This window comes from Pseudochaenichthys georgianus, chromosome 13 (assembly GCF_902827115.2).
Source record: "Pseudochaenichthys georgianus chromosome 13, fPseGeo1.2, whole genome shotgun sequence".
Classification (NCBI taxonomy): Eukaryota; Metazoa; Chordata; class Actinopteri; order Perciformes; family Channichthyidae; genus Pseudochaenichthys; species Pseudochaenichthys georgianus.
Genome location: NC_047515.1, coordinates 35081372 through 35101919, shown reverse-complemented (window position 1 = coordinate 35101919; position 20548 = coordinate 35081372). Strand labels below are relative to the sequence as shown.

The 20548-nt window shown below is 42.1% G+C and overlaps 2 protein-coding genes across 3 annotated transcripts; one reads left to right on the top strand and one right to left on the bottom strand.

Moving 5' to 3' along the window:
- Nucleotides 1-88: 88 nt before the first annotated feature.
- On the top strand, nt 89-9086 carry srpra (SRP receptor subunit alpha). Its single transcript, XM_034098044.1, has 15 exons — nt 89-196; nt 314-451; nt 1200-1283; nt 1419-1582; nt 1735-1895; nt 1989-2139; nt 3022-3172; nt 3288-3421; nt 3585-3706; nt 3799-3885; nt 4698-4870; nt 5836-6049; nt 6648-6811; nt 7285-7383; nt 7940-9086. The coding sequence occupies exons 2-15, from the start codon at nt 329-331 to the stop codon at nt 8066-8068; spliced, it is 1956 nt and encodes a 651-aa protein (XP_033953935.1). The 5' UTR covers nt 89-196; nt 314-328; the 3' UTR covers nt 8069-9086.
- Nucleotides 9087-9287: 201 nt separating this feature from the next.
- fam118b (family with sequence similarity 118 member B) lies at nt 9288-19944 on the bottom strand. Of its 2 annotated transcripts, none has more exons than XM_034098045.2 (8): nt 19428-19944; nt 18548-18637; nt 18072-18369; nt 12739-12966; nt 11950-12078; nt 10688-10985; nt 10177-10248; nt 9288-9910 (listed from the first exon to the last, which is right to left on the bottom strand). In XM_034098045.2, the coding sequence occupies exons 2-8, from the start codon at nt 18628-18630 to the stop codon at nt 9897-9899; spliced, it is 1122 nt and encodes a 373-aa protein (XP_033953936.1). In that variant the 5' UTR covers nt 18631-18637; nt 19428-19944; the 3' UTR covers nt 9288-9896. The 2 variants fall into 2 exon arrangements, with proteins under 2 accessions (XP_033953936.1, XP_033953937.1); XM_034098046.2 differs by having other exon boundaries at nt 18072-18324; nt 19428-19943.
- Nucleotides 19945-20548: the final 604 nt, after the last annotated feature.

Below are 20548 nucleotides of genomic sequence, written 5' to 3'. Positions count from 1 at the left end.
AATGAGAGGGAAAGGTATAACCTCCCTCCTCGTCTAACGATTTGCAAAAAAACTGCGCATGCGTGTTCTTCGATGGCGAAACGGCAACGGAAGTGCGCGTCACTTCCTAGTGCTGCATCTGACGTGTCTAAAACAGTTTTGCTCTGGTGGTGGATTTTACTCGTGGGGGATTTATTATCTATCGTACTGATATCTGGTAAGAAGTAATTGTTTGACAATTAAACACCGGCCCTTGTAAAGACTCATTTAACAACTCATTTATCGCTGAGCGTCTGTTTAACCCTTTTTGTCCGTATATGTTTCTTTGATCCAGACACAAGGTGGCAAGATGCTAGATTTCTTCACCATCTTCAGCAAGGGGGGGATAGTGTTGTGGTGTTTTCAGGGAGCCGGGGTCACCGAATCCTTCACCGGGCCTGTCAACGCTCTGATCCGCTCCGTAATCCTTCAGGTGGGACAACAGGCTGCTCAAAACCCTCTGACAGTTCTCTGTTATGGCTTGGACTGCTAATGCTCATGCTAGCAAACGTTAGCTTATTGCGCAACGTTTAGCTACTAAAACCTTTAGCTACTTTGATTGTGTGCTTACATACTGAACTGCATTTTTATCATTTGTCCCCCATCCTTCAAATTCAGACCATATCCCTTATTTGATAGGAACGATTGTCGCCCGTATAAAACTCGGTTTTTACTCTGGTTGCCAGCTGTGAACCAGGAAATGTTGTTGTAAAACTGCCATTGTCGATCCTGAACATTTCAGAAATGGATCCAGCATCCTAAATAACACCATTAACACTCCAAAATTGTCCAAATCGGCCAAGCCATTTCATAACTATTGTCAACATAGGCTATAATGCTAAATAACGCAATGCATGCTTATTGACCAACATATGCATGTTAGCATCCGGCAGATTCGATGTGCTAGGGACCCGTACTATACGTTTCTAATCTGCAACATATGTCATTGAAATCTAAATTACCTCTGTGCACATGTGGCTTGTTGGCACCTGGTCACCGTCACCATATGTGCATATCATAATCACCATGTAACAAAGAATCGTAAGTTGAATGTTGACAAATGTAGTGCTAGAGACTTATTTAGCGTTGTTATGGAGACGCAGCAGGCTAGCTATAGTAGACACGAGATGTTTGTGTGTGTAGCTGCTGTTGACATGTGAACGATGTTTGTTATGTTACAGGAGCGCAGTGGGAACAATTCATACACCCATGAGGCCCTGAATCTGAAATACAAACTCGACAATGAGTTTGAGTTGATTTTTGTGGTAAGCCTCTCACCTCTACACTACATAAATGACATTAAAACACAATTTAGGTGTTCAAATCTGCAACATATGTTCATGTTGTTTTTAGTTCTACATACGTGAGATCACTCTTCTCTTTCCCTTGTCTCTGTCCAGGTGGGTTTTCAAAAGATCCTGACGCTGACGTATGTGGACAAGTTCATAGATGACGTGCAGCTCCATTTTAGGGATCGTTATAAGAATGAGCTGGAGCAAAAGGGGCCCTTGAAGCTAATCCAAAACAACTTTGAATTTGAAGATGACTTCTTAATGCTTCTTAGGTAAAGACATACATTTTTGCAATTTATAGTACATATGTGTGTGTCTGCTGTGGCAAACAAAAGTGTACATTTTAAATATGGTGAAGATGCTTCATTAGCCAGTCATGGCTTTGTCTTACACATTCTGATATGCATCACATTTTTACAACCAGGGATGCGGAGAAGAGCAGCAAAGCTCGGAGCCTGGGCAACATGCGGACCTTTGTTCAGTCCGAGAAATCCCAAAAAACTGTGAAGTCAATGATCGAGACCAAAGGTGGGGAAAAAGTCAAGGAACAGGGTGGCAAGAAGAATAAAAATGCCAAAAAGGAGGGTAAGTGATTTCAGAAGGCTTTGTTGTCCGAACAAAAATGGACATGAATGAAATCTCACCGCTGACTTCTTTTGTTAAACCAATCTGTTCCAGCTCCTGCAGCTGAGCCTGTCAAAGTGGATCCAGCTAAGGCTGGGCAGAAGACGGTTGAAAACGGTGATCAGGGCTTGACTTCCGAGGAGATCATGCAGAACAGGGAGAAGTTATTTCGCAAGCGCACAGCCGTACCTACTGAAAAACCCATGTAAGAGAAAATACATTCATAAATATCAAGCAAGATATAGTATCCAGGGTGTCCGAGGGGTCTTTAAAAGTATTACAAGTTGATAAATCAATTTAGCCAAAATGAAGGCTATTAAAAAGTATTAAACGGCATTTTCCAAGGTGTTACATTTTGTAGCTTGTTTCCAATAAGTATATAAATGGTCCAAAGAAGTTGTATTCTACAGTCTGCCTGAATGTAATCATGGCGTAGGTGTGTAGTGTGATTCTGTGTAGTTTATTCATGGAATCCCGTTGGGTTTGACGTCATCTGAACAGGACATCGCGCGCTCACTGCTTGATAGCGCGAAGGTCCGTTTACGCCGGTTGTTAAACAACATCGTTATGGGGAAATGCAAGTTTGCGTCCAAACGGTTGGAAGATAAGGAGGAAGGACAATCAATACTGAATATAGTCAATGTGAGGTCAAGTGTGTCGCCAAGGTAACCGGTTAAAACTCAAAGTGGCGATGAGGTCTTAAAATGTGTGGAAAGGGTCTTAAAAAAGGTCTTAAATTTGACTTCAGGATTCCTGCGTATACGCTGAGTATCATTTAATGTGCTTTGCAGACTTGCCAACAGCAGTGTATTAAGTCTGTGTCAGTTCCATTTCAGCGATATGAAAAGTATTTATCCCGCAGTGTACATTTCTTAAAAGGGGGACACACCCCTTAACTTTAATAGTTTTGATTGGGTCAGGAGAAAGCAAATGCTTGTTACCTACCTTGTTATTGGTTTGCTTGCCTTCCATAGAGCCAGAAACATTGTTAATAGCTAGGAGATGATGTCGGTCACCTAGTTAAAAGTGAATCTTATTGCTTCTTTTTTAATGAGCTAATTTTAGTATTCTGTCATCCTGCTCACAGTAAATCCCCAAAGCCTCAGAAGCCTAGGGAGAAACAGATGCGTGTTTGGCACAACGGTGGCAAAAGCACCACCAAGGACCTGGACTACAGCGGAAGGAATGGAGATGGATCCTCCAATGGCGATCAGAACCAGGAAGCACAAAGGGACCCGGTAAATAATGTGGACAAGTTCACACTCCGCCCAAAGATGTCTCCAGTCAAAGAGTCATCTGTATTAGTCACATTGAAGATGTTAAATGAATTCCTCCTTTTTGAATGTGTCTTAGGAGATGCAGCTGAACTCCATGAAGGGAGACCTGCTGTCTGTGGACTGTGAGTCCAGCGAGGAAGAGGAAGACGAGATGGAGGATGAAAAGGAGAAAGGGGAGACAGTGGTTGTCAATCAAACAATCAAGACGAGGTAAGTTATTTTTTATTGCCTCATTTTCAAACTCATCTGTCCAAACAGTATAAATAAAATAGAAAAAATGCCTTAACTAATCCAAAAGGAAAAAACAATTAATAAACTATTAAAGTAATAAAAAAAATTAATATAAATAATAGTCAATTCTTTTGTTTTTCAGCTCCAAGAAGAGTGGCGGTTTTGGGGGAATGTTCGGGATGCTCAAGGGCCTCGTGGGCTCCAAGAGCCTGACCCGGGAGGACATGGAGCCAGTTCTGGAGAAGATGAAGGACCACCTCATCGGTGCGACATCACATATCTCTAACTGCCCCTTTCCTTTTCTTCAACATTTAAAATGAACTTTTCTGTTATTCATTCTTCTTATAATCCTATAGCAAAGAATGTAGCAGCCGACATCTCCTCCAAGCTCTGTGACTCTGTAGCCATCAAGCTGGAGGGCAAAGTCATGGGCACATTCACCAGTAAGTAACCTTGGCACCGTCCTCTCCCACTTCCTTTAATAATCATTTAGTTTCAATGCAATGTCCTTCTCCGAGCGCACCAGACTACATGCTGGGGAAAGTCATGTGATTACAGTAATGGTGCTCCACATCATCGCCTTGATGACTACTGCAGTAAATGGATTAAAACAGGAACTTTCCCTCAGGTTCATCTGCACCGGATATGATTTAAAATGTTGCCCAGACAAGAATGTTGTACTTGTAAACATCACACATATTATAAAGTCAAATATGAGAAGTGTTGCGACACCATGTGCTTATTTGACATTGTAGATTATTTATAATATGAGCTTTTTTGCTTTAGATTTAGCAATACATCAATACTAAAATAACAAACTGGCCAGTCTGTGTAGTGTTTTCCAATTGAATAACATAATAGGCAATATCTTGATAACAGCTCATAGCCAATCATGAAGGGCCTTAAAAGTTTTATAATCATACTGATAATATTTCCCCTTTCTGGTGCTCTCACCTCAGCCGAGCTATAATTATTGTGTGTGTGTGTGTGTGTGTGTGTGTGTGTGTGTGTGTGTGTGTGTGTGTGTGTGTGTGTGTGTGTGTGTGTGTGTGTGTGTGTGTGTGTGTGTGTGTGTGTGTGTGTGTGTGTGTGTGTGTGTGTGTGTGTGTGTGTGTGTGTGTGTGTGTGTGTGTGTGTGTGTGTGTGTGTGTGTGTGTGTGTGTGTGTGTGTGTGTGTGTGTGTGTGTGTGTGTGTGTGTGTGTGTGTGTGTGTGTGTGTGTGTGTGTGTGTGTGTGTGTGTGTGTGTGTGTGTAGCCGTGGCCTCAACTGTAAAGCAGGCCTTGCAGGGCTCTCTGGTGCAGATCCTGCAGCCCAAGCGGAGGGTGGATATTCTGAGAGATGTGATGGATGCGCAGAGCCAGCGGAGGCCTTTTGTCATCACTTTCTGTGGGGTCAACGGGGTGGGGAAGTCCACCAACCTGGCCAAGGTGAGTGTTCTGTGTTAATAGTGTAATGACATGTACTCCAATTAGACCATTTCCTGTAGGAGCCTCTTTGTTTGCTGACACGGATAACTAGTTCTAGGCTCAGGGAATTACTGGGTAGGTTTGGCATTGTTTTGTAAGAGGTCATGTCAATCTCTATGTTAGGAGAACATGCCTGTCATCTAAAGGGAACACCCAAGAGCACTTGGAGGCTCTTGGGTGTTCCCTTTAGATGACATAGTAATTATGTTAATTAAAAATAAACAGCATAAATGGGAAATTGCTAATGTGCATAACACAGTAGATTCAAATAGCTGTTTTAACCCAGATATACTAGTGTAGTGTTAAATCATTGGTGATGGCCTACAGGTAAACCACACTAAGGTACAGGTAAACCACACTAAAGTGAATACTTAAATAATTTCAGAATTATGTCAAGGAGATAAGTATAATGCTATGATATTAAATAATAGAATATTATAGGTCATATGCTTTTCTCTTTTCGATAGCAGTCATTTTAACTTGTCATGCCGGAAGCTTGAGGAGGAACAAAACACGTTTTTGCAGTTTTTGTTCCTTTTTTGCATTTATTTCTGGAAAGTGATGTTGTTTAAGTGATATTTGATGTATAGTATTAAGATTAGGGAATACAAAACTGAAACTTAACTAATGCACACAAAGGAATTCCATATCTCTTCTGGCTTAAATATCACTATCCTTCTGGTTACTTAAAGTGTATTCAGCATCATTAAGCATTTAAAACAGCCTTACATTTCTTACAACCCTGAATTCAAACAGCTAAATTGCTTATCTAATTGTCTTCTGGGAAACAAGTGAATTGATTATTGTATTGTATTTTTTCGCAGCGCAAGTTGTAGCCATATTTTCTTCAGCGTTCATGTGTTGCGTTGGAACGTGCCCACATTGTGCCCCACACGTGTTCATGTAAACTCCTCCCTGTTCTCCAGATCTCCTTCTGGCTGATAGAGAACGGTTTCACTGTGCTGATCGCGGCCTGCGACACGTTCCGAGCCGGAGCCGTGGAGCAGCTGCGCACTCACCAGCGCCGCCTGAACTCTCTGCACCCCCCCGAGCAGCACGGGGGCCGCCCCGTGGTCCAGCTCTATGAGAAGGGCTACGGGAAGGATGCTGCTGGGATCGCCATGGAGGCCATTGCCTATGGTAAAATATCTATTTCCTAACTAAGGCTGCACAATTTGGATAAATAACAAATTGCGATTATCATTTTGTTATGCTTCACAGTATTGGAAGGATTGATTTTTTTTTGAAAGATTACTTTTATTATCATTGGATATATATGTTTGAGAAACCGACTCGAGATACACTTTTTGTTATATTCCATGGAATGCTCTTAACATCCCGATAGCAATGAATATCTTAAGTGCTTTGACAAAAAATCCATAAAAAACATTCATCTGTGGAAGCCGTGGCGCTGTAAAAAGCACAACCAATCATTTGAGCCGGCCCGGCTAAAGTAACTGGATGGCCTACCTGCCTGTCAGCCTTCCATCGGGGCATAAACTTATCTCGTGCCCTCATTGGTCATGTGCGCGTTCGTGTGTGTTGGAGGAGGGGCTCTGTAAGGAAGTGGCAGATTTTTTCCGGCTGTGTATTTTCAAATTCCAGCGCACTCCAGCTGGTTTCTCCAAAATGACCTACCCCACCTTTAAGATTTTCTTCCTTGTTGATTTCACACGCCATTCCCATTAAGCATGAATGCCACCTAAATGGTCAAATAACATGTACTCCAACTCCTCAGCCCGCAACCAGACTTTCGACGTGGTGCTGGTGGACACTGCTGGGCGTATGCAGGACAACACGCCCCTGATGACAGCGCTGGCCAAACTCATCGCGATCAACATGCCCGACCTAGTACTGTTTGTTGGAGAGGCTCTGGTTGGCAATGAGGCAGTCGACCAGCTGGTAAGAACACACACGTTGGATTAAAATGTGGAAAGCAGTATATTGATTCCCTTTATTACGTTAGATTTAGTTTCATGCACAGACTGAAGGCTTAGTTTCAGCTCACCCTTAATCGACAACACTAATAGTGGTGTTTTGGTATTTGGAAAATAGCTCGAAATAAGATCTGTGGAAAACAAACCCGTTTGATAAATGCACGTTTTGTAAAACAGTCATAAATCAATCATAAATCTATCGATTAGATTTATGATTCGAAAATTATAAAAGTAGGGTAGACATGTGGATATTATCCGGCTGAACAAAACATGCACTTATCTAACAGGTTCGTTTTCGTGTTGCTTTTTTTTTTAACTCTCCAGCAGAGGGCAGTGTTGCTCCAGTAATCTGTTATCATGTGTGTGGTGGACAGATGTTTACTCAGCTGTCACCACTTTTTCCACAGTGACTCATTTTTTCTTTCCCCGTGTCTTCAGGTTAAGTTCAACCAGGCTCTGGCCGACCACTCCATGTCTGAAAAGCCTCGCCTCATTGATGGGATTGTTCTCACTAAGTTTGACACCATCGATGACAAGGTATGTGATAATGGAGTTTTGTAGACTGGCCTGTAAGTTACTTCACACGAGCTCCCTCAACAAAAAAAGTGGAATATTGCAGTATATAAGGTTAGTGGCAAACACATCTTTATGATACTTACACGTTTGTCCAGCAGGATAGTCTCCACATATTAACACCTTTTTTTAAATTCTCGACGGGTGAAAGCGATCAGCAGAAGTAAAAAGCTCATGTTATAAACAAACTGCATCATGGCTGCACGTCAACACCGCTAGGCTAAAGGCGGCAGCGTGATGACATTTATTAGTGTATTTTAGTCATTTGCTAGCAACTGCTGTTTCTATGACACAAAGGAGCTTTGGACATTTTAGAGTTGGGTATTTACTGATTTATTTTATGTGGTCGAACATAATGTGAAAATCTGTTCAGCTTGTGTAAACCACAGACCAAAAGCCTTTTTTAAAGTGGAATCGGTAAAATTCTGACTCACAACTGCAAAACTATTTCTATCTGGCTTTAACCATGTGACACGTGTGAAGTTTTTAAAGTGTCACACTCATCCTTCCTCCTTCACAGGTGGGTGCTGCCATCTCCATGACTTACATCACAGGCCAGCCCATTGTGTTTGTGGGCACCGGGCAGACCTACAACGACCTGCGCAGCCTGAACGCCCGCGCCGTGGTCAGCGCCCTGATGAAGGCCTGAGAGGCTGCATGGTCCGCTGTGTCACTCATCGTCGCAACAACGCCAACAAAAACCTTTCTGCCACAGCCGTGAGATGTCCACCCTTGCTAACGTGCGGTCGTCATCCCCTCTCTCTACTTTGCACCAAATGAACTCATGTCATGCACAGGACTTTATTTTCCCGGTAAAGTGTGCACATTGAAAGACGGAACATTTTTGCAACAAATCCCGAGGGGCCTCTCCATGAGTAATTCTAAACTTTCGGGCCGACAATAAAAAGCTAAAACAATGGTCCCATCCAAGTGACATTCTAAATGGACCTAGGCTGTAAAATGTCATCAGTTTACTGCGTGATTCAGTAAAGAACAAATTAAAGTCTACCTGGCGTTTTGTCAGTTTTCCCCTCTCCATGTAAATGAGGCCAGGTCGTGAAGGCTTGTTGACGTGACATTTCAGCAGCTGCCTGTGCCTGAGGAAAGCTTAGCGACCATAGTGCCTATCTGTCTCTTTAGTTACCACTTTCACTACATGGGGTGGTGTAAATTAATATAACAATGGCAGTCAAACCACCATCCAGAGGGGTCTCATGGTGTGCATGGATATCAGAACTTGTGAAGTTAGTAGATGTTGTACTCTGTCAAAAATGGAAATCACAACTAGCAGCTACGGTACAATAGTTCTGGACTGATTGTTCTATGAAAGTTATCTCCCAGAGCTCTTTACCTACCTAACATTTTAATGACTAAATGGACACATCGATTCCTCAGTTCATAAATGATGAAAATATATTTTATCTCTGTTGTAGAGGTTTTCCATTGATTTGCAGACTTGTGTGGTCTGTTGAAGTTATACACGCCTTCTTATTTATGTTTTCCCCCTCTGATTTACTTCTTCTTGTAAGAGGAAATATAAGTCTTACAAATCTCTAGGGCCCCCCCCCCCCTTTAATTTGCAGTAGTGCAATATGAGAGAATTGACAATTTGAGCTAATTTATGAGAATGTAAACATTTCTAAATAAAGCTGCTATATGCTATAACAGCCAGTGGAACTTTTTCTGTCTTGTCACGTGAACCAATACAAGCGGCTCCAGTATGATCAAAAATGAGAAGACAAATGGGATACCAAAAGCTTTATTTTGGAAAAAAAAGACTGTCAGAAAACTATTATAGTATTAAAAATTACAAAAAAGGCTTACAAAGAACAGAGGAGTGGCAAAGTGATTGAAACAGACAGGGAGCATCGCTGCTATGAAGACTTTTATTTTTAGAAAAGGATTTTAGCAAGTAAGACATCCATCGCTGTGATAAGTATTTCCACCCATCCAGCAGTGTGCAAGTCAAGTTTTACTGGTTTCAGGGACAGAAACAATACTTGTACATCAACACAGCATTTCTATTGGTTAAGCGCATGTGATGTGCGTTAATGTCCTCTTACAGGTCGGTTAGGTCAATGTGTTGCGGATTGTTTGCATATTTGTAACCCAAATCCAATCGATCGAACATCCGTTAGTGGATCTACGATTTATCACATTCAAAACGAGAACAAAACATTCATCACCAATCACCATTTTGTAACGTTTCTTTTTACTGCAGCTCTCCAAATATTGAGCAACATTTCCGCTCAACTGTGAGGTTGAGCATTGGCAGTTACTTTAAACTTCCTTTTCCCTTTTTAAACCAAAGATAATAACAATAAAGAAAATCTGAGACACTGTCGACAGTTTTTAAGTCTCCCATCATCACTCATAAATCCATTGATTGAAATCAGACTTGTGCTACCCAAAGGAGCCTGACCTCACGACGGAGCTGTGGAGGAAAATGACTGATACTGATCCCGACTGTGTGCCTGTCAAGAATGATGGTCTGGGGCAAAAAGAAGGAAGGGACTTCAGTGAGCATTTGAGAAACAGAGAGCATCTACCAGCGAGTGCCATGCATGCAATACTGCAAAGTCATCAGATGTGTGTTTGTGTAAAGGGATACCAGCAGCTCTTTTGATACTGACAATCCGAAACAGTTGAATCTACCAGCATGCAGCAAGAAAACAAGCCTTTCACATTTTTTTTATTCTTGAAATGTCCCCGCCAGTGGCCACTGTGTGAAGGCAAAGAGAATCATTTAGTCCTAACCTTGGAGGAGGCTTTTCTGTGTGCCGTTAAATCCGTTCTGCTGTTCTTCCCCATTTAGTGCAGGAGACCCGGCTGAGAAAGATGAAACAAAAAGGCATTTTAAAGTGAAATGTGAAACATCCCACATTGTCTTTTCCCATAGAGTGGTGCAGTGATGAGTCGTCACAATGGAAATTAGTTAGCCTTTCGCTTAGTGGCGGTGACGTGAAGTTGTGCGACTGTAATGTTTGTTTATAGCGTCGTTGGCTGATTACTACATTTACACTTCCATTATAACAACAGTGGTGTCAATATGTGGGAATGATCCTGCCTAACTAAATGTGTACGTATCAAACATTTATTTTCTGCAATATTCAAAAATCCAATGGATAAATCCCAGTTTTATTCTTAAAAAAGGAGCGCTTACATCCAAGTCAGCCTTTAAAAATACATCACTCAACACAACGTCAGAAACGAGACGACAATATATTCCCTAAAACAAATCTGCAAAATGTATTTTAATAGTCCTTACCCCATCCGTTAGTAGCCACGTCCCGGCTGCAGATCTCATTGGCCAGCCTCTCGAAGTACTCTGGCAGGTCGGCATACTCGTCTCCATAGGAGATGACCTTGATGCCCTTGTCGAGCATGTTGTCACGCAGCTTCTTGAACTCGCCCACGTCCTCTCGTCGTACGAGCATGAAGTGTTCCAGGTCCGACTTGTGTTTCACGGCCTCCAGGAACAGAGCCTGGAAGGTGGTGTCGTCCACTGTGCGCCCGCAGCCCAGAAACACAAAGGACTTGGTCTCATACAGCTTCTGGATCTCACGCTGTTGAGACCAGCGGTAGTATTTTATTATTACACTCACGCAAAAGCCACCATTTCAAAAACATGAAAGTATGCAGACAGAAGCAATTTTGGTCATTTACACTTCATGTACTTAGTGGGAAACATTACCTATAGAGTAGTGTGAATTTCGTTGACTAAAACTATGACGAAATATGTTCGTCAACGACCTTTTTTTCCCCATGACTAAAACGAGACGATGACGAGACGGCAGTAAACAATAACTAACGAAATCAACATGCAATATCGTTGACATGAAAATGTAGTTTACTAAATAAAAACTATGCCAAAATCTCTTTTTACTTTTGTTGACGAAATGAGGAGACGAAATATTATCAAAGATAACATTACATTTCAGTTTGTCTCCCAGCAGTTCCATTTCCGATGCTGCGGCTGGGCAGAAGCTGTGTGTCTGTGCTGCGCGCGCGTGAATTACACCGGGCCAGCGGCACACTGAACCGTCAGGAAGACTCGGGTCTAACTCATGGTCTAACCTTATTTAACAGAAAATAAAATGGCAACAACAGGGCTTGGTCGCAGGGGGGGGCCCCCCTGAAAATGGCTGTTGATCGTAAAGCAATATCGACCGAGACCACTTAATGTTATTACATGGAGCACGAGTTTAGCTTTAGCAACTTTAGCGGTGTTGATGTGAAGCCATGCAACCTGTAGTTTGTTTATAGCCTACCGGTTGTTTTTGCTGATTGTATTAATGCTTCAAAAACCATAGAAGTGGTGTTAATATTTTGAAATCGACTTTTTGAAAAGAATATGTAAGTTTCATAAACGTTGTTACCACAGAGCTTATTTTCTGGTTTCATCGAAAAAGCCAATAGAAAATTCCAATGTCTTTTTGTAGAGGGAGCCCTTGCTCCTTACTTGCTGGCTCGGCCTGCATCAACACATCATCCCTGCAGCACTCGACAGTGAACACTTTCAGATCTCACCATAACTTCAGTGTTCCTCAGTACATTCTGGTAGCCTGCAGGGTGCAGCACGATACCACTGGGGTTTGTGTAAACACCGTGGATATGCAGAACACTTAACCTCCGTTTCTCCTGAGCCCACTCCAACACCTAGACACACAAGCACACACACCCTTAACAGTCCATTGCACTCAATCCTGTTCTGGCTGGGAGTGAAATCACTGAACAGCAGTTAGAGGATATTAGCCCTGATGGAGAGGAGGCATAAATACCAGGACTGAGAGGCAAAGCAAACATGTCTCTCAGAAGCCTCCAACCAACTCTTGCACATTTGTGTTTTGTATAACAAAAAAAAAACTCTAATGAGCTGGGAGGTCAATTTCAGCATCGAATGATTGGCTTTTGGCAGAGAAACTTGTCCGAAGTGGAACAAACCGGTTTATTTTGACAAACACAAAAAGCAAATATTGGTCGATCTATAAAATTGAACAGCAGCTGATAAATGGTTAGAACTTTAACCTTCCTCCACCTGGCAGAGATAAAAAGGCTGTTTCAGGTCAAAGGATCAACTCTTCTTCAAAACTTCATTCAAGTAATGCTTTTGTTTTGTTTTTGACTGCAAGTGATTCCAACCACACTTACCCGTCACTTTCTACTTGGGATTTCATTTTAAATAATCAGCTAAATCTAAATAAACGAACTCCCAAAGTCTGAGCATAACATAAGCACCTTGCTTTAGTGACCTTTGCACTCTTTTGAAAAAGCTGATCAAGATCAATCAATGGCTGATCACGATGGGAAAGTGTTTACCTTCTTCTCGTCGGTCAGGTCCAGAGACTCCAGCTTCGTACCCTGGTGGGCTGCGTAGATCTCCAACAGGTTGTCGAAGTTAGTGGTGAGCACCAGCGCCCCGCTCTCCATCAACTGCAGCACCGAGCGCAGTAGATGCTTCCCTACGTGCTCCATCTTACACTCCAAATCGTCAAACACCTCGTAAAGACAGTCCTTGAAGAACGTGGATCGTACATTCCCCGTTCTCTGTATGAAAAACAAGACGGGAAATGCAGGGCTTAATTGGGTTGTGTGCCGGGGTGCTGCACAAGGAACATGGATTGCTTTTTGTTTGTAGAAAAGGAAGAAAATGGGAGCATAGAGAACCGCAGTGACGCGTCATAAAACCCGGAAGTAAGTTAGCATTTTTACCACGTCCGGTTCCTTCGATAAAAAGCAACGCAATTTCTCCATAGGGTTTTGGAAAATAGCTCCAAATAAGGTCTGTGTTACAAATTGAAGAGACTGATCACCTTTTGTTCTACGACATTAAACACATCAGCAGTGACCCCGCTGGTGATTTTTGAAGAGTTGACGTGTCTGAAAAACGATGGTTGTTACCGAGTGGCTGAATAGGACTACAGAAGTTGTCCAGGCCGTTTTACGTCATTACACCGAACACGTAAACACCCCCGCTAAGTTTGTTTGCCCTGTTCTGCTTGAAAGCAAGTCCCTGCCTCCGGCAGGCTGTTAAAACAAACGCTTCAACTTGTACCATTTAGAATCTGTATGTTTGAATATGGATCTGAAGTTGGCGTGACGTTGAAGCAGCGACCCTGCTGTAGCTCCTTGATAGCATAACGTTAGCATTTTGGGACTAGATTTATGCTTCGAAAATGATAAAAGTATGTGGAGATTATCCGGCTGAACAAAACGTGATCCGTCTCTTAAATGCGTGTCAACCACAGACCTTATTTCCAGCTATTTTCCAAAAGCCTATGGAGAGATTGCATTGCGTTTTTGTCGAAGGAACCGGAAGGAGTTTACATCCGGGTTTTAGGACGCGTCACTAAGGTTCTCTATTAATTCAGTTTTTAGCAGGGTTACAGCTACATCGTAGTTACTCTATGAGAAGTACATGTATACATGTGTCGAGTGTGCAAGCTGTTTTGTAGTTTGAGAATACACGGATAAGATGTGATATAACTGAAGAAAGAAACCTTGACAAATAGGTTTCACGGTGCGTTTTGATACGCAATGAAAACGAGACTTTATACAGAGCAAGATGTGCTCAAGACAAACAGCCACACTGACTGTGTCTACCTCCTTAATCTCGATGATCAATTCTCCGCTAAGCTCCTTTAAACAGCCCCGCACGCAGTACGACAACGGCGGGAAGGGGACATTTAGCAAACAACGAGCAGCACTGTGATCTAGAAGGAGAACTCGTGCAATGAAAAAAAGACACATTGATCCTTGGGGCACAGATACTGATGCTAAAGTGCACATGGCTCGGAAGTATTTTGCTGTAAGGTATGACAGCGTTACGACACCAACCACTGTCTTCTCACAGAAGAAAAGAATGTACTAAGTGTCCTCACATGCCCATTGATTTGTGAGGTCTTAACTCAAGAACGGACAAACATCTGAACTCCCGAGATGGAAATATAGATGAACACCTTAAGATTCTGTGTGAACTGTCCTAGGGTACCGACTGAAAATCAAGACCTCTGCAAACTCTTCTCATAAAATAACCTTTAAAAGGAAACAAAAAAAGACAATAAAATGTTATGTTGACATGTCGTTTTGCATTCCTCATATGATAAAAACGTGTTTCAACTCTAGCATACATGTTTTGTTTGAGTGGGCCCTACGAGGAACTCCAGCCCTGACTCCGTGTTTGACATGTTCATATTCAGTAGGAAATGGCATGCTAAACATGTTTGAACCTGATCCAAATGACTGCACTGACTTCCTGGGAAAACACACATAAATACCAGTCGGCAAGTGTCAAATTGCAAAGATATCAAGCATGCTTTCACAAACCTACAACAAGCAGCCTTTTAATAGGATTGGACTCTTGAGTAGACAGTGTTATACCATGTGACCTGACCACGTGTTCATTTTAGGCCAGTTTGAGCAACAGCTGAACGAGTGTCTGCTTTTGAGCTGCTTCTAAGCTGGGTGGAACCACAGAATAATAACACTAGAGAAGTGAAATAACTAATTAAAGCCACAGTAGTGTCACTTCCCCTTAGAGACAGGCGGAGAGCAGATGTTTTAATGGTTAAAGAACCAATCGAATCTCCTATCTCGATTGACTTCACTTAAACATGTTTACTCGTTGACTCGTATAGTCATGTAAACCTGCACGTAGTTATTTGATTTTCACCCAGACCCCCCCCCCCCCTTTGCGCTGCCACAGGTGCCAACTCAAGTGAGACTTAAGGTGTCAAGTGTGAGTCTGTTTTTCAAAATACCTACTCAAGTGCAACCGTGTCCTGTACAAACACACCATATCCCTCTGATCCTGTCCACAGCTCTTCAAGTCGCATCTCAAACATCACCCGAGCCTGATAAGAGATTATAGGCTGGGTCTAAACCTCACCTTTACCTGGCAGAGCCAACAAAGAGGCACAGAGACAGGCAGCTAAGAATAGCACTGTAGTGTGGAGGTGCAGGGACTAAGCTAATCCGAGCACAAGGAAATGCTCCAGTGACTTTCAGAGATTACAGCTCTAATGGGCTAACCAGCGGGAGTCCTTTCCACAGGAAGAAGCTCATTATCTAGTGTCCACAGAACCCGCCCTAATCACTGTGTCCTTGGACTGACTCAAGACTTATGCAATAACCAAATGAAATGCAAGTAAACAACTTTCAATATTTATGCCAATAGATTATTGTTCAGAAATATATTTTACTCAAAGTTGAAAGCTAGCTTTGGATTGTTCTACTGTTGACAGGCATACATATAAGTGTGACAGCCGTAACTTGTGCTGACTGTTCCCACTGGACGTCCCATCACACAGATACAAAGACTCGATCTTATTCCACAGACCTCCTCTCACAATGATAGTTGAAATGGAAAAAATAAACCGTTGGCAGACGATCAAATGCCTCCCCCACTTAACCCTGCGGAAATAACAGTTCCCATTTCTGGTCTGAATCAATCAAATAAACTCGTCAACAAAGTTGTTATTAGGCTTTTATTTGCCAAGGTCCATCATTTGAGGGGATTTACAAGAAAATAAACTAGTTTTCACTTCAGATTAGCCTCATTATCTGAAACACGATAATCCACCTGAAACACAATTCCATGAAAAGTGGGTTAAACTCTCCCAGCGGTAAATAGAATTCACCTAGACTAAAAGGCAAGTCTCTCTCACATTCATATGCATGTCATAGTTTATCTAAAATAAGTTAATTTTATCATTAACTCAGGTCTAGTGATATATTTGCAGAAGTGAATGGAATCACTACTAACTCATGTAATCTTCCGTAGTTCACCTTATCCTGTCTGTCTGAATGGAAAATCTGTGCTGGTTCACATTAGTCTATGCTTGTTGTTGTCCCCTCAGCATGCCGGATCCTGCTGACTGTAGCAAACCGCGTTGGGCTGGTGTCTGCACGACTGTGGATTGAAATAAACACGACGGATAAAGCCATAAAAGCGCCGCTTGTTCCCTTTGTGACAACAGGCGGAGGGAAGAAACAAAGCGCGTTTTATCAATGTCAATGGTGCGATGAGACATGACTAACACAGGAGGCAAACTGTAATAAGGCTCCCATCTGCCAGCCTGCTCCAGACCTCACCAGTTCAATACAGGTGGACATCCGAGTAATATGGAAGAGACATGACACCACGAACAGGACAGGAACAGAGTCAACAAGAGGAACATTTGTAAAAGTTGACACTCTCTCTCTAAACACAGTTTGGGGAAGTTGTTTTTATTATGTGGGCTTCGGTTTGCTGTTGACACTCCAACATAAGTGGCTATACTTCCCATGTCACCCTATAATTGTAGTTGCCTGCATTACACCCTAGAACTCTTGGTGTGATGAACTTCTGGTTTAAAGTTAATGTTTTAAAATGATTTCTATGAAAAGGGGATCAAGATTTGATGGTGCATATAAAGCCATTTTACTGCTGTAAACCTTAAAGGTGGGGTATGTAATTTATTTCAGAAACACTTTGTTATATTCCATGGAATGCTCTTAACATCCCGATAGCAATGAATATATTAAATGCTTTGACAATAAATACATAAAACATTTTCACCTGTGGAAGCCGTAGTACTGTAAAAAGCACGACCAATCATCTGAGCCGGCCCGGCTAAAATAACTGGATGGCCTACCTGCCTGTCAGCCTTCCATCTGTGCACAAACTTATCTCGTGCCCTCATTGGTCATGTGCGCGTTTGTGTGTGTTGGAGGAGGGGCTCTGTAAGGAAGTGGCAGATTTTTTCCGGTTGTGTATTTTCAAATTCTAGCGCACTCGAGCTGGTTTCTCCAAAATTACCTACCCCACCTTTAACTAGGGTTGTTATTATTCCTACACCAATAATATATGACATTAAGGATTTTGGGAGATGGCCCAGACAAGAATAGTCAACTCTAATGTCTAACACTTAATGTGGAGAAAGAGATGTCCTGTATGGGTTGATTGTGCGTTGATCTCTTGGTAATGCCTCGGGGTTCCGGTGGGCATGTAAACAAATGCATAATGCTGCACTATACTTTGTGGCCTCACCCAGTTGCATAGCGACGCTTATTGTTTAGGTGTCTTTTAATAAGCAGGTAGTCCTATCATTAGCTAGAACTAGCTGGATCTGATCGATATGGACATAAACGCGAGTGAAGTCTAATCTGACGGGAGAGAGAGATCGGCTGCTGCTGACGAGCCGACACGCAGCTCTGCATGATCACATGCAGCGGTGAGCGGACAAAACACACACTTCAGGTTAGAATATCACACGTAGCTATTTTAATTACCTCTCAAACTACCGTAACTATTTATAGATATGTTTAGTTTTACTGTCGGGTCACTCATTACTGGATCCGCGAGCTGCATGATACTGGCATAATAGATTGCCCGATCGGGCAACCAGCAGGTGAGGCTTCATTGCCCGAGCTAAATACTAGATAGCCCCGGGCCATCGGGCAGTCCTTAATGTCGAGCCCTGATGCGATTGAAGAAAAGTCTCGCACACAGGCCTCGTGTCCTTAGCTAAACTGTAGATGTTTTAATGAGATAAGGTATATTATCTCTTTCCATGGAAGTTTAAACAAAATGTACCGAGGATATGACAGTGATGTAAGAGAGTGTCTACTGTGTGTTTCTACATATGGGACAGGGTGGTGGAGAGTCTTACCGGTGAGAGTTTCTGGATGAGGTCATGGGCCACATGGACCAAATTCTTGTCTTCTTGCATGTGCTTCTGGAAGCGCCGGCTCTCCTCCTCCTCTAGTAGGTCAAAGTCATTGGCAGCATCGAGCAGGGCCTGGATGAGGCCTTTCCAGGACCGGAGAGCAGGAACCTGAGGGGCCACAGCAGAGCTCACCCCTGTGCCGATCACCAAGACGAGCTCTGGCGCCCGCTTGGTCTTCAGGCTGGGAAGCAGTTTCCTTTGAGGAAGGCAAGCATTTAATGCTGATGGTGCTTCGCAAATCCTTCCGCACAGCATTAAATAAACAATTTTTAAGCAGAGTTACAAGATGTGTGAAATTAAAACCCTCCAGTATGTAGAAGTGGTTTAAAAAAACAATTGTTTAATCAACCCCCCAGACAAAACTGATGCACAAGTCATGGGCAGAGTGCAGCTGTATCCAAAGCAGAACCTGAGCTTACCTGGGCTTTTTTGCATTGGAGTCTGCATCCTGAGAATCAGCTGCAGGTCGCTTCTCACTTTTCACTGCAACAACGGAGGCCATTCAGGTCCTGTAACAGAAGCAGGTTGAACCACATGTAAACTCTACGTACAGCATGCATGTGTTGCTTTATTGTCATTTGTACCGCTTGCCTCTTAACTAAACGTATCGTATTGGAATCATGTTGTAAATGACATTTTAATTCACATATCCATGCCAGTTTTTAAGTGTCATGGCAAAAGATAACAGTGCTTCCTTATGATCTACATAACATCGTCATCATTTCGCAAACAGGAAATAATTTATAAATGCAGACTGAAGATCCCAATTGCCAGGAAAAAGGACTGTAAACACACACACCCACACACACCCTTTTTCAAGCCTCAAGGATCTTTCTTAGGACATCAACACCATCGCCAAATTTAAATGTATAGCAAATTATTTATTTAGGCTACGTTAAAGATACAACCTACAGAAAATGCTAAAAGTTAGCATCAGCATCAAGTGTTGATGAATACATTAACACATAACATCGTCATCATTTTTGCAAACAGGAAATCATTTATAAATGTCCTCCTGGCGAACACCGTGCCTAATGCTGATGACATATGCTTTAGGCTATATCAAAAGATACAACCGACATTAAAGATATTGTTTCTTAAACTGTGAAAGCCAAGGGGATATGACCACATTTGTAACGGTTTCACTGCAACATATGCAACAAGTTAGCGTTAGTAGGTCAACAAGTTAATGTTTTAATGCAAACCTTAACAGGTGAGGAAATAAAAAAAGTTGCAGTTCCCAAGACAAGGCTTAACAAAACGTAACTTCACAAGCTAACTGAACATGAGGTTACTTACCTTGATTTAGGTTGTGTTAAGCTAATGCCCAGTGTGTATTTGAGGCGTTCAAGTGCTTTAATTGTCGTCAGCGAAAGTTGATCCAGTAATGTGTGCCACGTTGAATAGCTTACATGCATGAATTTGAGTACGTGCCTTTTAGCTTGGTTTGATGTCGATGCTAACCTGTTGATAACCGCATCAGATAACTGGTACGATATTAACAGACAAAGAGAAGCCGTTAACTAACAACTAGCATTGAGCTAACGTCTGTTTTTTAAGCTAAGTTAGCTAACGTTACATCCGAAGTTGTCAAGATCCCGAAACCATCTCCCTTTCACTTGTCATTCTGTTAAAGCAGCATATATCCGGTGTTGATCAATCGTTTAAACTTAAAGTAATTCGGTTAATTTCCCCCCCGAGTTACTGTAAACACTTGAAATGCTCTCAAGTTTACCGGCTGCTGCTACAGTGACGATCTATGTTTAAGTTTAGCGGAGCTGCTGGAGTCACCGCCTGCGGTCTTATGAAGCCTTCATGGCCTGTACGAATAACTGAGTTTAGCTTTTTGTCTTGGTGTTGCTCTTGCTGCAGCCTGCAGGGTGGAAAAAATACCACATCAAAGCATACTTGTATCAGTAAAACTTCATTAAAATAGATATCAGTTATGTGACAGAAAGAGACGCGATTTCCATGCAATGTATGTGAAGATTACGCTTATCTCAGGACATTTTGCTTGTAAACGTGATGCAGTTTGTAAATATAGCATTCCTTTGTGTTATTTATATCCACGCGTTCATTTACATATTATAGTTTTAGAACTCATTCTTGCATTACACCTTTATGTTGTACTTCGTATACCTTACTATGTATTTACAACGTCAAAGCTACGAAGAGCAGATTTAGAAAGAGCACTTGAACGCAGCAAAGCCAGACAACAATTTACAGTACATCATACTGTGTGCACAGTGTTTACAACATACACCTACTTTGCTACTCTAATAACGTATTGTGCAGATTAAAACCCTTGAATACAGTGGCATGTTAGTTTGCACTTTCTAGTACACAGGTGTTACATCCAGAAATCTGCAGAATCAAATGTGTAATGTCTGTCTTTGGGTTAGCCCAATTATTGTACAATT

Bases quoted from the DNA above. Each gene is read 5' to 3' on its own strand.
- srpra (XM_034098044.1), top strand. From the start codon at position 329: ATGCTAGATTTCTTCACCATCTTCAGCAAGGGGGGGATAGTGTTGTGG. The intron at 3,886-4,697 runs GTAAGTAACCTT...GTGTGTGTGTAG, and splicing joins AGTCATGGGCACATTCACCA to CCGTGGCCTCAACTGTAAAG. The intron at 6,050-6,647 runs GTAAAATATCTA...CCAACTCCTCAG, and splicing joins CATGGAGGCCATTGCCTATG to CCCGCAACCAGACTTTCGAC.
- fam118b (XM_034098045.2), bottom strand. From the start codon at position 18,630: ATGGCCTCCGTTGTTGCAGTGAAAAGTGAGAAGCGACCTGCAGCTGAT. The intron at 18,370-18,547 runs GTAAGCTCAGGT...GCTGTGCGGAAG, and splicing joins TCCAATGCAAAAAAGCCCAG to GATTTGCGAAGCACCATCAG. The intron at 12,967-18,071 runs GTAAGACTCTCC...TTTTTCATACAG, and splicing joins TCATCCAGAAACTCTCACCG to AGAACGGGGAATGTACGATC.